At 37.4% G+C, this 18,640-nt stretch overlaps 1 long non-coding RNA gene and 1 gene segment (V, D, J or C); both read left to right on the top strand.

Moving 5' to 3' along the window:
• Nucleotides 1–1,176: 1,176 nt before the first annotated feature.
• LOC113081681 (uncharacterized) lies at nt 1,177–2,927 on the top strand. Its single transcript, XR_003282261.1, has 3 exons — nt 1,177–2,084; nt 2,597–2,685; nt 2,834–2,927. It is a non-coding gene; the product is annotated as an uncharacterized LOC113081681 (long non-coding RNA).
• A 14,502-nt stretch (nt 2,928–17,429) lies between these two features.
• On the top strand, nt 17,430–18,164 carry LOC113081682 (immunoglobulin kappa variable 1-9-like). The segment is given in 2 exon segments: nt 17,430–17,546; nt 17,651–18,164. Coding segments are annotated over 2 exon segments (372 nt in total).
• Nucleotides 18,165–18,640: the final 476 nt, after the last annotated feature.

Genomic DNA, 18,640 nt, shown 5'->3' with positions numbered 1-18,640 from the left:
TAGAACATTACAATTTAATTCCTATTTTTTTCTTCTTCTTCTTCTACAAAGTGAAAATCTCAAATTATGTATTGTGCTAAGAATCATTCTGTGATTAAAATGTCAGTAGTGAAAATTATGTTTTTGGAAGTCACACAATCAAATAATATTTTCACACTTTTCTCATAATTTAGTAAAATTATAGCTTGATTGGAAATGACTCAAAAATATATTTTTGATATTTACCTTTGTTTTTCAATTTGATAAATGTTTTATTTATTCAAATTTTCAGTAGAAATGACGCCACAGTCATGAGACAGAATAATAAATATTATTAGGTATTGTAATAGTTATCTGTCAGACACAGACGAGGACACAGAGGATTCAGTGATATAGTGGTTTAATAGAATCAGAGGTTTCAGACACAGGTGAATCTTGACACGTAGATGACAAAGTGATAACACGACTTTCCTTCAGGTGACTGGTGATACAGATGGCGACTCAGACGAAGACGATGGGAACAGGAATACAGATGAGGATGAAGAGGGTTCAGCAGATCAGGTAGGTTAGACGAATGGCGTTCAGGTAAGTGAGGAGATCGGTGCTAGACCAGACACTGGGTGATGGTGACTGATGGCTTTATATGTGGCACTGGTGATGATGCACAGGTGTTCAGAATTCAGGTGATTGGGGACGAGTGGGTGTGACGTTAGTGTCCGGTTCCGGGAGTGTAGAAGGTGTGGCTGTGACATTATCATTATAATACATTTTATATTTTAACACTGAAAGTCTTCCCAAAGAAGGATTTGAAAATCAAGAACAAAATCACAAGGAAGTCAGTTTAGTACGATATTCAAATAACCAAATAAAAGACTGATCTTTATCTTATAGTTGAAATTCATTATTGGGGCTCATTGCACGGCTCTGTGGAATACTTGATTCTGATTGGTCAGTCGCAACATTTCGAGGTTTACTATCCCTCGACAACAACCAGTAAAAGCTAATAACACAGATTCATCCGGGTAACTGAAGGCAGCGCTGTACTCTTGCTTGAATTATTTGTTCTTGGTGGAAGCTTTGCATTTGTTTAGCTAATAAAATATTAATACATAATAATAATATTATAATGAGAGTGTTGATTTGGTCCAGAAACAGTATAATTTCTGCCTAAATGAACCTTAAATGATGTTGAAAATATTTCCACTGACCAATTTTGAACTAGTTTTCAACCTTGTAAGGAGGTTTTGTGAACATCTAAATCGGACGTACAGAACACGTCAAAAAAGACGTCATAAAAACTTTCATTCTGGCTCCTCAGTGGACGTCTTTTCAACTTCTCCAAAGACATAAAAAGACATCTACTGGACATAATTTTGCCCAGTGGGTGGGAGTGTGGGCTGAAAATCCCATTTAATCCCATTTAATTTGTGATCACATGGGAAGAAGTTCTCTTATGCATATAGACAAAAATAAATTACAAGTAATTATCATGATTTCATTCATTCATCAATTGTCATGATTTAGACACAATATTCTTCCACAAGAAGCATAAGCGCTAGAGGGCCAAAAGTTACACCGTCACGATCTGTGCTGGGTGGAACAAGAGAGAAACTTGGAGTACAAATAATAGTCTTTAATCCAGGAAACACAGGGGATAATCCACAATGGAAACAACAGGAACACTATGAGTAGACCCGACAAACACTAACTGAATGGACTTGGGCTTTTAAACACACACTCTAAAAAATAATTCAAGGGATCTGTTACCACTACATAATTAATTACATTGTTGTAAATTAAAAATTCTAAATTGTTAATTTGATTAAACCTTTTAAGTTGCCAGCATTATTTTAATGAGTTGTCATGACAGAATAATGTTGAAAATTACATCAACTTAATAATGTATGTAATTTAAACATAAATATATGTGTTGAGTAGTTTAAACCAATATTTATGTTGTAGCAACCCAATGCAATTGGCTTGATAACTTAATTTTTCCTCACCATTTGAGTTCAGAATTTCAAAGCTCCTCCCCCACTAAACGAGCAAGGAGCAAGTTCAGACATGTTTTAACCTGACCAGTACGACATAAAGGACATTTCAAGGTGAGTAATCTGAGATTTATTTCAGTTACAAATAAATTATCTCCATTTAACTAGAGGTTTACCTACACCTGGTAATACAGTTGATGTTAGCAGTGTAATTTGACCAGGATAGCAATGGATAAGAATGTAAAAACGGTTTCATTGAAAAATATGCACAGCCAGAGAGATAATTTCATTCATGCTGTAAGGAAAAGAATTTAATGCACAGACACATTTAAAAAAAAATCTGTCGTCATTCACACAGATAGCATTCAAGTTTTATTGTAGGCAGTTTGCTGTTTGACCAACATGAACAGACTTTTGATCTCTGTAAAAAAGCTAGTAGAGGCAGTTTTTTTTTTTTTTTTTTTCACAAATAGCATTTCTAAAACATTGCAGGCTATACCATGGTCATGTTGCATTAAAAAAGTACTGAGAACAGGGCTGAACACAGTATTATTTAATGTATAAGAACATATTACATGTAATTTGATGTTACATATTAAATGTTCTACCATTCCTGTTTTATACAGATAAATGAACAATTCAAGAGAATAACCACTGTAAGTCTTGAAGCCACCTTTATGAAAGAATCAGAAAGATCAGGGACATGCTTCTCAAGGTATTGTAAATTATTTAGACCATCACACTAAAATAATGTATATTTGTGTTTAAAATGTCAAGTTGTTGTCATTCACCTGTTCAGATTAAAGCATATTTATTCAGTGTTGGCACTTTCTCTTTATTCTTTTTTCATTTTTATTAAATAGCACAAAACATCTGAAGTACGGAGAGAAGTAGCTATCCGCTGCCTTGTTGTCTATCTTGGAGAGAAAGAAGAGGACCTTTTCAAGGAGTTTGCTGTGAGTATTACAACATCTTGAAAAATTTTTTTAAATCTTCACTTGGCACAGTGTAAACACACAGGGCAACAACATGCTCCTGCACTGCTCTCTTTCAGTTCAAATTTTTGGTATATGACACTGGCCACACACTGGGTCTACCCAGGTCAGTGATATCATAACAACGGGCTATTTAGTTTAATAAAGGGATGTATGGAAAAAAAATGTGTATGGCTGTTGCTTTTCACTTAACCATTTGAATGATTTCATGAAACTTACTATTATTTTTATGATAAAATATTTTTGATCGTTACTTATTGATGAAACTTATTTTGGCCATTTGAGTAACTATGTGCATGGTCATTGAAATAAAATAAAAATAGTTAAAATAGAGTTAAAGTTAAAATAGAACAAAGTTTCCAGTGATTAAATGAATTAAGTAAGATTTACTTAAAAAAAAATCAATAATCCAATTCATTAGCTCTAACATGCTATCTATATTTTCTCTTGCTTTACAAGGACACACACGAGTTTGAGGAAGACATTGAAAGGCAAGTGATGACAATTTTTTTGTTAACAACTGTTTATTGAAATTTTCTTTTGTTTACAACAGCAGAATACAAAAAGCAACTGAGCAAATGTAGAACCCATCCCCACCCCTGGTAGACTAAAGAGTAGAGAAGAAAAATAATAAATAAATACATAAAGTAAAATAAACAATAATATGAATAAATTAAGTAATATTAATACATAAAATACAATAAAATAATACTTACAAAGATTTTAGAAAAGATGAAACGACATTAAAAGATGAATGCCATAAATTGACAGTTTTCACATTAGATCCATGTATACGAGAAGTTGAGAGTTCCATTGAGATTATATCTTACAAATAAACCGCCCAGGTTCTTCTGTCCATTGTGTGAGGAGGATTCCAACGATTGACTAACAACTTTTTTGCTGCAGTGAGAGCAGCTAACAGTAAACCTCTTTGTTGGACAGACAAGGTGAGGTCCCAAAAGTCATTCATGAAAAAATGACGTGGGGACAAACATATCTCAGTACCCAACAAATAAGAAAGGTCCTGTGAGAGCTGAATCCAAAAAGGTGAAAGAGAGGGGCACTCCCAAAAAAAATGCGAAAATGTGCCTAAAAATCCTTGCGGACAGAGAACACACTTAGGAGAAGATGACAGATTCATATGATAACGTTTCAGTGGGGTCAAGTAAACCCTATGCAGCAATTTCCAATGAATAATTTGGTGGTTTGGGTTTTTAGAAGACAGTTTAAACATTCCCCATATCTGATCTGAGAATAAAACATGCACATCCTCATTAAGATCCTTAGCCCAAACAGTTGTAATAGATAAAGGTTTGTAAGAATGCTCAAGAAGAAAAAGATAGATAACTGAAGCAGAGGAGGGAGATTCCTCAGAGGGAAGGATTAGTTTGCGCAAAGGGTGAATAGGCAGTTGAGAGTTCCAGGGCACCCCATATGCCCGTAGGGCCGATCTAATGCGCAAATACATAAAAAAGGAAGTGCCTGGCAGATTATATTGAGTTTTGAGATTCTGGAAGGATTGTAAACCACTATCATCATAATTATCTCCCAGAGTATTTACGTTGTGATGAGTCCATTGCGGACAATGGAATGGAGTATTGCCTGACAAAATATTATTATTGTGAAAAATTGGCGTATGCTTATGCCAAATTTCAACTAGTTGTAAACGTCTTTCAACATCCCTCCATGTAGAAAGGAGATGGGTTACAATGGGACCAAACCTAGATTTACACTGCCTAAGCGGAACCCCCGAAAAAACGAGATCCTTCAATTTATATGGATACACAATAGATTCCTCAATTGCTCTCCAAGATACAGAAGCATCAGGGTCAAACCAAACTGATAAAGGGCGGAGGGAAAAGGCTTGAGCATACAATCTAAAATTAGGGAAAGAAAGACCTCCATGTAATCTACTTCGTTGTAAAGTAGTCAGTTTAATACGAGGACGTTTCCCATCCCATATATACCGTGAAACACATGCATCAAGTTTGTTCCAGTAACCAACTGGTGGAGCTAGAGGAATCATAGAAGAGAAGAAATTAATACGTGGAAGAACATTCATTTTAATCACCGATATATGAGCCTGAAGAGAAGTAGACCAATTTTCTAAATCTGACGATATTTTGCCTAGAATACTACTATAGTTTTTTTAAATAATTTCTTGCAGGGAAGGAAAATTATCTATCCCCAGGTACTTAAAGTTTTGAACCACTGGAATAGATACAGAAAGGGAAATGGGATCAAATTTAGAATTGAGGGGAAGTAGACATGACTTACTCCAATTAATTTTAAACCCAGTGAGAGATCCAAAATGGTCAAATAAATTCAATACATGGGGAATAGAATGTGACGGCTTCTCCAGAAACAATAAGATATCATCAGCGAATAAAGAAATATGATGATGAGTATTCCTTATACTTATGGGAGAAATAGTTTCAGATAGTCGGACTGCTTGAGCTAAGGGTTCCAAGGATAAGGCCAATAAAAGAGGAGAAAGTGGGCAACCCTGACGAGTACCTCGATGTATAAAGAATGGGTTAGAGCAGACAGAACCTGTGAGAACAGAGGCTGCTGGATTGGCGTACAGAACTTTTATCATGTTTATGAAACTCGATCCTAGACCCAGATGCTGTAGATCCACCCATAAATAGTTCCATTCTAGCTGGTCGAAAGCTTTCATTGCATCTAGAGATAATACTGCACAAGGGGAAGACGAACTATTAGTTGAGTTAATAATATGATATAATCTGCGTAAATTATCTGAAGCTGAGCGAGATTTAATGAACCCTGTTTGGTCATGGTGAACTAGCCTGTTCATATATTTCTCTAAACGATGAGATAGTACCTTAGCATATAATTTAACATCAGTCCCTATCAAAGAGAGTGGCCGGTAACTAGAACAGGAAGTCGGATCCTTGTCTTTTTTTAACAAGAGAGAAATCACAGCTAAATTAATAGATGGGTGAAATGAACCTTGAGTAACTGAAAAATGTATCATATCTAACATGAGGGGGCCTAAATCAGACCAAAAAGTAATATACAATTCGACAGGAATACCATCTAAACCTGGGGATTTCCCCTTGTTCATAGATCGAATTGCTGACTCCAGCTCTTGAAGGGTAATCGGTTCAGCCAGGTAATCAGAGTCCGAATCTGACAGCCTAGGTAAATCAAGGTTGGACAGAAAAGATGCAAAAGAGTCAGGGTCACCAACAGCAGAAGAAGTATAGAGATTAGAGTAAAAAGAATGAAAATAAATATTAATGTCTTTTGGATCTGTCACAATGAGCCCGGATTGGGATTTCACTGCTGAAATATTAGCAAACTTTTCACTGTTGCGTATTCTTAAAGCTAAAAGGTGGCTTGGTCTACTTCCTTGAAAATAATAATTCTGTCTACATCTTTGAATCAGGAATTCTGCCCTGGATCGCAGTAATGAATTAAACTCGGATCTAACCGCCATGATTTTGCTGAGTGTATTGTCTGAGAAACAACGCTGATTGTCTCTAGTCAGATTCTGGAGCTGTGATTCCAATTCAATCTTTTTATGTCGGTTTTTCTGAAGGAAAGAGGCATATGAAATTGAGTTATTCCTTATAAATCCTTTTACTGCATTCCAAAGTGTTCGCGGATCATCCACTGAGCCTTGGTTAATTTCAATAAACTCAGCAAAATTATTTCTGAATTGACTACAAAAGTTTTCGTCTTGTAATAATTTAGGGTTAAATCGCCATCTAGTCGCACGAGACGGTTGAGGGATCAAAGATAATCTGCACAAATTTCCATCATGATCAGACAAAGATAAGGAACAGATATCGGCATCACGAACAGCTGAAGATAAAGTAGAAATGAAAATATAGTCAATTCGTGAATAGGATTTATGAGTAGCAGAAAAGAAAGTGAAAGACTAAGCAGAAGGATTTAGTAAACGCCAACTATCCACCAATGAAGACGAGGTTACACATTGCCTAAGTTTGTCAGAACACAAGGCTTGAGAATGTGATTCCTTTGGTCCAGATCTATCTAGGATATGCGACATTACAGAATTGGTGTCTGCACCTAATACAATTTCAAAATCTGAAAATTTTAAAAGATAGGAAGACAAAACAGAGAGAAAAGTAGGTTCAGGAGTACAAGGGGCATACACTGAGATAAATACAATATTCCTATTCTCCACTATTGTTTTTATGTGTGTTATTCTACCGTCTGTATCACAACCTTTATCTAAAATAGTAATATTTAAAGTCCTCCGCACCAATATTAGAACACCCTTGGTTTTAGCATCTGAAGATGAATGAGATACAGTACCACTTCATAAAACTTATTACACCGGTGTACATCCTCCTCTTTCAAATGGGATTCTTGAACTAACACTATATCAATCTTTCTCCTTCGCAAAAAATCCAGAAAACCTGTACGTTTTTGTGGGCCATTTAGGCCATTAATATTACAACTTAGAATATTAAGGTCAGTCATAGGTATCAAACAGCATTACTGCATAATAAGACAAAATAGAAATTTGAAAACAAAACCAGTTGAGTCTACCATCAAACCACCCCCCATCCCATCAGTTTTCAAAAATATATTAACATTTTCCATGAACTATGGCAGACCAAACCAAGAACAAACAAACCTTGATCTGCCAGCACCCCTTAGTATGTGTCAGACACAGACAAGGACACAGAGGATTAAGTGATATAGTGTTTAATGTGAATCAGAGGTTTCAGACACAGGTGAATCTTGACACGTAGATGACACAGAGATAACACAACTTTCCTTTAGGTGAATGATGATACAGATGGCGACTCAGATGAAGACGATGGGAACAGGAATACAGATTAGATCAACCTTTATTTGTCTCACAGGTGAGAAATTTCAACATTTACAGCAGAAAGTGGATAGCATGAAATAATCAATAAATAGTCACATTCAATACATAATACAATACAAAATTAAAAAAATATATATATATATATATATATATATATATATACACATATACACATACCAAATATAAAAACATTGCAAGTGAATATGCATAGATGGCATTCTTTCCGTCTCTGAGTTGTGGTTTCGGTTTAGTACTTAACCGTGCTGATTATAAAGTCTCACGGCCGCAGGAAGAAAGGATCTCCTGAATCTCTCCTTTGCACAGCGTGGGTGTATCAGTCTGTCACTAAAGGAGCTGCTCAGTGATGTTAGTGTCCCATGAAGCGGGTGGGACGAGTTCTTCAGCATGGATGAGAGCTTAGCTCTCACCCTCCTTTCTCCCACCACCTCCACTGGCTCAAGTGAGCAACCCAGGACAGAACCAGCCCTTCTAATCAGCCTGTTTAGCCTCTTCCTGTCTGCCACTGTAATGCTGCTACTCCAGCATACCACACCAAAAAAGATGGCTGACGCCACCACTGAGTCATAAAAGGTCCTTAGGAGTGAACCCTGTACTCCAAAAGACCTAAGTCTCTTGAGCAGGAACAGTCTCTTCTGGCCCTTCTTATGAGGTATGAGATGAGGATGAAGAGGGTTCAGCAGATCAGGTAGGTTAGACGAATGGCGTTCAGGTAAGTGAGGAGATCGGTGCAAGACCAGACACTGGGTGATGGTGACTCATGGCTTTATATGTGGCACTGGTGATGATGCACAGGTGTTCAGAATTCAGGTGATTGGGGACGAGTGGGTGTGGCGTAAGTGTCCGATTCCGGGAGTGTAGAAGGTGTGGCTGTGACAGTACCCCCTCCTCCACGGGCGGCTCCTGACGGCTGGGATCTTGTGCGACGACGGGGTCTACCTCGGCCACGGGGAGCGGGGCGGTCTGGATGGTCTCGGTGAAAGTCAGTGAGAAGGCTGGGGTCCAGGATGTCGTTACGATAAACCCAGCAACGCTCCAACGCTGGGCGTGGAGGCAGTACTGGACAGGATGGTAAGAGGTGTCCATCTCCCCCACAATAGAGACACAGCCCGGTGTTAATCCTCCGCTGACGTTCCGATGTGGATAGATGGTTAGAATCCACTTGCATGGGCTCAGGTGCTGGAGGAGCGACAGATGGTATAGCGGGCGGAGGAAGTACAGCGGGAGTGAGCTGATGACAGGCAGTGAGTCTCTGGGCAACTCTAATGGATTTCTGGATTAGACACTCGAGTCCCAGTGAGTCTTCATATACCACAATCAAACCTTGTATTTTGTCACACAATCCGTGGCGATATGCTGTAATTAAGGCAATTTCATTCCAGCCGCTTATGTAAGCGAATGTACGGAAGCGTACGGCATAATCACTCACGGATTCATCTCTCTGTTGGCGAATTGTAAATAATTGATCATGGACAGATAATGCAGAGGTTTGCTGACCAAAGACAGATTTTAACTGAGAACAGAAATTAGTGACTGATCCAATGGCAAATGGGTTCGAGTCCCAGAGAGATTGAGCCCATTGGAGAGCTTTACCTGAGAGCAGGTTGATGATGAATGCGACTCGACTGCGTTCAGTGGTGAATAAATGAGCGTTGGATTCCATGTAGAGGGAACACTGTAGCAGGAACCCGCTGCAATCCTCCGCCGTGCCGCTGTATGTCGCTGGTTTGGCCATGGGACTCGCAGGGGCAACTGAAGAAGTGACCGGAGTTGTAGCGGTGTTTGAACTGTTGACAGCCGGTGAGGAAAGTTGAGTTTGTTGCATTAGTGAGGACCGTACAGCGTGAACCAGTTCAGTGAAGGGATCCGCGGTGCGGTCCTCGCCTGTATCTGAAGAGCTCTGCATGAGGTCTGGTCTTCTGTCAGACACAGACGAGGACACAGAGGATTAAGTGATATAGTGTTTAATGTGAATCAGAGGTTTCAGACACAGGTGAATCTTGACACGTAGATGACACAGAGATAACACAACTTTCCTTTAGGTGAATGATGATACAGATGGCGACTCAGACGAAGACGATGGGAACAGGAATACAGATGAGGATGAAGAGGGTTCAGCAGATCAGGTAGGTTAGACGAATGGCGTTCAGGTAAGTGAGGAGATCGGTGCTAGACCAGACACTGGGTGATGGTGACTGATGGCTTTATATGTGGCACTGGTGATGATGCACAGGTGTTCAGAATTCAGGTGTTTGGGGACGAGTGGGTGTGGCGTAAGTGTCCGATTCCGGGAGTGTAGAAGGTGTGGCTGTGACAGTATGATCCGTGGCGTCAACAAAAACCTGCACATTACAGAAGCACCAACATTGGCCCCAAAGTCACATTTTGACTAGATAGTATCTCTGTTGAAAAAATAAAATAAAAATAAATAATAATAATAATAAATAAATAAATAAATAATAATAATAATAAAAAAATAATAAAAATAAAATAAGAAATAAGAAATAAGAATAAATAAATTAAATAATTAAAACAAGAGAGAAAGAATACAACGAACATAAATATTATCCCACCATGATCAGGAAGCGATACTGTATGTTCAATGAAATTATCTAGTAACTATAAGTTCAGAAGTAAATATTAGAGTTAACAGTGAAAGACACAGAGCATCTACGAGCATCTCTTCTTCGATTAAATAGCAAGCGCCCAGCTGAAGTTCAGTGAGAGTTGGTGGATGAATGGGATCTGAAAAACACTCTTGCTTCTTCTGGGGAATATAACAATTTAGGTTCACCCTGATTGAGAATGACCTTCAGTGTTGCAGGATAGAGAATGGATGCCTGCCTCTCATTTCCTTTCTTACTGGCGCGAATGCACTTTTTCTTTTGGCGGTGGCCGGCAAAAAATCTGGAAAGAAAGACAGCGTTGCTCCGTCGGATGTTTTCACCGGGGCGTGAAGTCTGGCGGCCCGCAAAATGAGCTCCCTGTCCGTGTACCGCAACAACTTAAAAAGAAAAACCCGTGGTTTAACGCGATCTGAGGAGAGCCTGGTGTACACGCGATGCGCTTGTTCTACTTCAATCTCTTTGCCTGCCAGAGACGGGAGCCACGCCGGCAGCGATCTTTTCAAAAAGCCCAAAGGGTCGTCCTTTTCGGACCCTTCAGGTAATTCAACCAGACGCAGATTGCAGCGCCTATTGCGATCCTGTAAATCAACAACCTGTTGCTCGAGCGCTGCTACTCGCCTATCGTGATCCGCAACAACTTTCTTTTGTTCTCTCATCTCCCCTTTAAGAAGATCCATTTTGGAGCATAGCGATTGAACAACTGACATGTGAGAAGCGAACTCGTTCCGCATCGCTGTCAACTCAGATCTTAGAATTTCCTCAAAGTGTGCAACAGTATTCGCCATCTTATCCACCATATCATCTGTGATCGGTGGTTTAGATTTCTTCTTAATCGGAGAAGGCGACTGAGACATCTCTTGCTGTTTCCGATTGCCAGACATTAGGAAAAATGTTATTAGTGATATAAACTTAAAATAAAACGAAAAAATCAGCAAAAAGGGGCCAAAAGTATGGAACTCTATTCAAGTGCGACTAGGTTCATGAGCACGTCACGTGACTCCTCTCTAGAACATTTTTTTAAAACAATTACACTTTAGAATAAGGTTCCATTAGTAAATGTTAGTTATTCCATGGTCTGTCTGAATACTGGATTCCTCTTGGAATTCTTGGAATACTGGTTCCAAGTCAGTTTAATCACTGTTCCATACACATGCGCTGCTTTAATAAATGCATATATATTTTTGCCATTTTTGAAGTAATTAATTGTTTGTAGAGAGAGACACGCAGACAGTCTTTATATTTTCTTCTTGTTATTTCTTCTTTTCTGTTGTCATTAATTATTGTCCACTGTGTTGAATATCTCAATGGTTTAGTGTTGTTTGTTGTTATGAGTGAGTGAATAAATGTGACCCTGCAGTACAGAAGCAGTCATAAGTAACACAGTTATATTTGTAGCAAAAGCCAACAATACATTGTATGGGTCAAAATTATAGATGTTTCTTTAATGCCAAAAATCGTTAGGATTTTAAGTAAAGATCATGTTCCATGAATATATTTTGTAAATTTCCTACCATAAATGTATCAAAACTTAATTTTTGAGTAATAAAATGCTTTGCTTTGAACTTCAAATATTTTTCGCAATATTTAGATGTTTTTGCACCCTCAGATTCCAGATTTTCAAATAGTTGTATCAGAAGCAGAATCAGAATGAGCTTTATTACAAGGTATGTTCACACATACGAGGAATTTGTTTTCGTGACAGAAGCTCCGCAGTGCAACATAACAGTGACAGAACAAAAAACACAATAAGGAATAAAAAATACAAAAAAATACAAATAGGTGGGTAAGGAATGACAATATAAAAATGAAAATGTATGGCAGGTATATTACAATGAGCATTTATGTATGTACATGTATATTATGTGCAAAAAATGTAAGTGTACGCTAAGTATGTGTGTTAGATAAATAAGTGTATGTGTATATAAATATAAATAGTGTAGTGTGTTCCACAGTTATTATCAGCTGTTCATAAGATGGATTGCCTGGGGGAAGAAACTGGTCCTGTGTCTGGTCGTTCTAGGGGGACTGCATTATCCTTAAGAAATAAACGATATGAAAATCCGGCGTCAAACTGGGCCTTGTTTGTAAAACAAGCATCTTCGAAATGTAGGGAACAAACAAAAACACTTGCACAACTCCATTGATGCTCTGTAAAAATAAACTCCATCCACTGGTCCCTTAATTCTGTTTTTTTTTGGTAATCTGTGCAGGGTTGTCTTGCCCTGGCAACCCAAAACACACTTCTTTTGTGACATTTAGCTCTCGCTCTGATCAGTGAATGTCTGTGCTCTGCTCTACGGGAGCGCGCGCTCTTCCGGCAGAAGTGCCCTTAGGACCCATATAAGGAAATTACGCTCCATCTAACGTCACACAGACCCATACTCGAAAAAAACTTTACGAAACTTGTGACAAACTGGAAGGAACAACTTAATTTTTGAAACTTTGTCCATGTTTAGCATGGGAATCCAACTCTTTAACAATGTAAAAAACTCAGTATGCATGAAATAGCATTTCACCCCCCCTTTAAACACAATGAATGACTTAAACAGTCAAAATCATCCTGACTCTCACTTAAATGAACAACTTATCAACAGCGGTTTATTTATTGAAGTACTGTTTAGAAACGCATACAATGAAAATACTGTATCCATGACATCCATGACTTGTAATGTATCATTTGATATGTTATAGTTGTAACAGAGACTCACTTTTCATGTTGAAGCCTAGTGTCTCGCCGCCAATCATTAATTCATGTAAACACACATCTCATGTTTAAAGACTGTACAAAGACAACCAAACAATAATGTATACAGTAGTAGACAAAAGCTATTTACAGAGCTGCATTAAAGTTTTCACAATAGTTTAGAAGAGCGGATTTCGGTAAACTGATACATATTTCTGATGGGTAGACATAGTTCCTGTATAAAAGACTATATCTATAACCTTTTCAGGGGAATGTAGTGTAGTGTTATAGTTCTTAATCGCGTTCACGTTACAACAAGATGACATAGTCCGTCTATCACATCCGTCAAAAGTGCACAAAAAGAAAAATGTACCACTCGGTAGATGCTAATACTTACGACCGATTGGGGTGTACACATAGACCTACGGTTTAATGTCAAATGGGAATGTTGAAAGAAACGGATACGATGAGTTTTTTACAACAATTTAAAAAATGACAATACAGATACATTAAAAATACTGAACAATAAGTATCAACATGCTTTTCATATTTGCAGTGTTGTATATGTGTGCTTGGTATATATTACACAATGTTTGAGGTGTTGTTTGCGTGTGTGTTTGATTTCCTGTAAGTTCTGAGTATGTAATACGTGTTGTATGCTTTTTGACTTGCATGTGTAAGTTTTACATTGTTCTGTGGCATTAAAAATTGAAATTGTTCCCGCGAAACACGACCAGGCGGGTCCCCTCAAACTGACTCCTTCTCTCCCGCTCGGTTTCTGGGGAAGAAACATCAACAGACACACTGCTGGATCTCGTGTGTGACGGAGTCCTTCTGTCACGATCGCGATCCAGAAAAACACAGAGAGAGATCCAAATGCAGGTACGTCTTTTATTGGGGTAATCCAAATCATAATCAGTCCAGGCAGGGGTCAAAACCAAAGTAACCAATGAAACATAAACAGACACTAAAAATATGGCAAGAACAAGACTAAGAATTGGAAATACTTTCTTTTAAATTAATGAATTGCTTTAGAAGCATGATGTCATTATACAATTATTTATAATTATTTATGAATATACATAAATATGTGAGCAACATGAATGTACGTGTCTTCAATTTTGAGAAGGCATTGTTTATGACCAGTTTTTGTTTAAAATATGTTTAAAATGTGATTTATACTCTCAATAAACTTAAGTATATGTTGAATACACAATTAAAATGTATTGAATAATGTATTATTCATTTTTCTTGCACGCTGTCTGTATTTTCACTGAGAAACAGTCATGTACCGGAGGTCCGGTGTCTATTTTTCAAACCGATGACCGCCACATTCGTCATTAGGATAATCTCTTATGACATGATATATTACGAAACAGATGACGAGTCACAGCTGCCGATTATTCATGGATGGTGTCATTTCACGCCTGGTTTCACAGTTTCACATTGCACACTTCACGGTCAGGTGGGGAGGGGTCAAGGTCAGAGGTCAAAGTCATCAATCAAATCTTGGCAGGTGGTGCAGACTAATAACTACTGAGACATGATTAGTTCACCTCTCGGATCTTCAGGTTTGGGTTTGAGTCATTTGTTCACCCCGTGACAGCCCTACAGACATTATGCAGTGTTGCGAATCATTTCAAGGGGGCAATATGAATGATCAATCATAACTAGTTATGAGTAATTATAAATATTTAGAGCCGCTGTAAGTATTTACTTGACCTCTCAGTGTCAACTGTCTGTCAATTCTAAGAACGTTAATTTCCTGGTTAAGGAAAATAACTTTTTTACTGTACAATACTACTCAGAGCATGTAGCAAAAATCTGCATTATTAGGGACTTCAGTTATGAGCAAACAATGAACAACCTCAAGTGTGAGACAAGTAAGACTTTATTAACTACTTTAACACTTAAACTAGTCTAACATACACACACACACACACACAAACACACAAACACACATGCATACAGTGTTCATAAGGAAAAGGGTAAAAGCTTAAGCAGTAAAGAGAAAAGAAATAAAGACATAAAGCTCTAGTATAATTTGATATTCAGCAGATCTACAGCCTGAAGGAAACATAAGTTTCTTAGTTCAAAAACACCTTTGTAAAAGGTGCATATGATACTTAATGTATCAATTAATAAGACTAAGCTTGATACTTGCACATCTCGATTGTTTGATAAAGAGTCCTGATGCACTTTGGGTTTCCAGTTGGTCTCTGCTGAAGTGAACAGATGAGCAAGACCGGTTCGAATCAGAGGATCTCGATGAATGAATAGTCAAGGCCGAAGCCTGGCACAAGCTTAGTGTGGTTTTTAAGGCTCTTAGCTCATCATCTCCTGGAATTCCTGAATCTAAAAGAACCTCCTGATCTGGTGATCAGTGATCTATATAGGGGGATGATGTCACACCCTCAGGATTTGATTGAGCCAATGAGGAATGGTATCTTTTGGAGGGAAGTTTTACAACTCTTTGTCTCTAGTCTGGTGTCTTGCATATGAAATTAGATTGGTGGATTCAAGAGAAGAATCTTTAAGATCATCAAAATATAATATACACTCTTTTATTAGATTAATTTAGATCATGAAAAAACTAACTCATAGATACCAAACATCATATAGATGAGGTTATATTAACCAGTGATCCATCATACGCACATATAAAACATATACAATACACAAAACACAATATACAAGAACAGTAAAAGTATACACAATGCCCTAAAATATATGTGAATTAATTCAAAGAAAGGTTTTTCTATGGATTAATTAGAGGAGAGTCCCTTTATTGTGTATTAAGTGTCTCTTTTAGAGACTTGAGTTTAGCATCGCTTAGCCACATTCCTGGGCGTCATAAACCTAGTGTTATCAGAAAGTGTCCCTTTGGTTGGGAACCAGAGACCTGTCCAGTCCATTTTGAGGAGATAGCTTCCTTCTGGGGGAAGGGTCCATAGACCCTTTGGTTAGATGAGGAGGCGTTAGATATTATTTGTTAAATGTTGTGTGTCTGATTTATCCAAATGCTACAGCAGTCTGTGTCGGAAAGAGAAATGAGAAGTTCACTTCTCGAGTCGTCAGGTCTGCAGTATTGTACACAGAAATTAGTTCATAATTCCCAAACTTCCCTTCAAACATGTTTACAGTGATGCGTTTCTGGTCCCAAATTGGTCTAGGCCTCAATAATACCTACATATAATAACAGCATATAGTTACTAATATGTAATGTTTTATATTCATATGATAAACTAATCAATTCTGTTTCCAGTACAGACTGCATAGCTTCAGTTTATAGAGATGTGATGTGACTAAAGAACGGAGAAGTGAGGGAAACTAACAGACTAATAACAGATAATCTGAAACAATGAATTAATATTTTCTGTTTTACATTATTTGGCCTTGGTTGCATTATGCTGTAGTTTTATTGGATTAGCAGACTTATTTGAAATGTTGCATTAAGTAGATGTTTGGTGGAATAATAATTTGGCTAATAACATACGTTTTAATTATATTCTGCTTAAAAAAAATAAAAAATAAAATAAATTAAAAAAAAAGATTTGTTCATTTTGACGAACGAGATTCAAAGATCTGAGTCAGTAAAATGATCCCCATCACACATCTGAAGCAGAGCACAGAGAACAGCGGTGTGTGTTCCCGGTCTAAAAACTGTTCTGGACCAGAGATGACTTCTCTTTCACTCTTGTGATGCAGCTATTTATTTGTCTTAAGTGGACTTCAACATGAGAAATGAGAAAGAAAACGAAGCAGTGTTTCTAAATTTATGTCAATTTCTGTGCCTGAAATTTGTTCAGTTGTATTTTTTTTGCTATTCCTAATTGATTTATTGTCCCTGATTTACCATAATAAAACCATAGACAAAAGTTCCTCTTGTAGCCTTATGTTTTCTGTAGGCTGCTGTTTTTTTCCTCATGTTATTCAGCTGCAACAGAAAAATGAAAGAATAAATATTTTTTATAGATTCTGATTCTTATTGATTCCTATAGTTTCGGTTCCAATAAGATAATATATATATATATATATATATATATATATATATATATATATATATATATATATATATATATATATATATTATCTTATTGGAACCGAAACTATAGGAATCAATAAGAATCAGAATCTATAAGCAGAATCAGATTCAATAAAATTCAAACAATACTGAATCCTAATTTTCTATATTTTTATTGCATATGAGTTTGTTGGCAGCTCGAGCTGTTGTGAATCCTGCCCACTTCTTTGCATGGTCAGCACATGCTTCAGTGCTCTGAGAGTGTTTATAGAGCTGTGAGTTTAACACTTCATGACTGAGGGCAGAACAGAACACAATCTTCATCATCACACAAGACACAACAACAACAATGAACAACATCATCATCCTCATCTGGACCATTGCAGCTTTTATTCAAGGTAGGATGTCTATTTTTGATAATGGTAATGTTATTATTGTTTACACCAATTTAATATTCTGATATTAAGAAGATTTGCAAACTAATCTATTTTATTTTATTCAGAATCCAGAGGAATCACTGTGACTCAGCCTAAAGTTAAAACTGTCCAGCTCGGTCAAACAGCTACAATAGAGTGTAACATAGATGTAGGGATACTTAGCAGCTACTTAGCCTGGTATCAGCAGAAACCTGGAGAAGCTCCTAAACTCCTCATTTATTACATAAAAACCCTCCAGTCAGGAACTCCATCTAGATTCAGTGGCAGTGGATCTAGCGGAGGAAAAGATTTCACTCTGACCATCAGTGGAGTCCAGACTGAAGATACAGGAGATTATTACTGTCAGAGTTTACACTATCCAAACAGTCAATATGTGTTCACACAGTGATAAAGAGTCGTACAAAAACCTCCGTCAGTCAGAGTCACAGTGACTGCACTGATACAGCTGAGAGACACTGCAGCTTGAGGAGATACAGTTTGTAACAAACAGCAGTTTCATCACAACACAATATAACATTGATTCTTGTTTTTTATTATATGATTTGACATTTGCTACTATAGCAAAACATGCCACAATAAGATTATGACTTGATTAACACAGCACACATTACAGTCATAAATAAGATGACATCCCTCAACTAATGTTTCCTTCTGGTATTTTTGAACATCAGAAAACAAATCACCTGAAGACAGACGCTTCATATAATGACTATAACACGACATGTTTCCATGTAGGACTGAAAAGAGTTCCTTCTTGTGAAAGAGACATTGGCAGTTTCTATAAAGTACCTGAACATTGATGGAATAAGAGGGTCTTTGTTGATTCTTCTATTGCTGAAAAAAATAAAATAATAATAATAATAATAATAATAAATATGATATGAATCTTATCCATGATACTAGGAGCCAGAGTGATTCAGTAAGAGCTGTGAGAGACACAGATACTGAAGGACACACATCAGAATGAATCATTGACTGAGTCTCATCACAGATCAACAGTTGATTCAATCATTCAGAAGGTCAGTATGACTGCTGAGAGTCTCAGTGTGAACAAA

This window comes from Carassius auratus, unplaced genomic scaffold (assembly GCF_003368295.1).
Source record: "Carassius auratus strain Wakin unplaced genomic scaffold, ASM336829v1 scaf_tig00034984, whole genome shotgun sequence".
In the NCBI taxonomy this organism is placed as follows: domain Eukaryota; kingdom Metazoa; phylum Chordata; class Actinopteri; order Cypriniformes; family Cyprinidae; genus Carassius; species Carassius auratus.
Note: the sequence above shows the minus strand (reverse complement) of the source record. Positions and strands in the feature narration are given on the sequence as shown.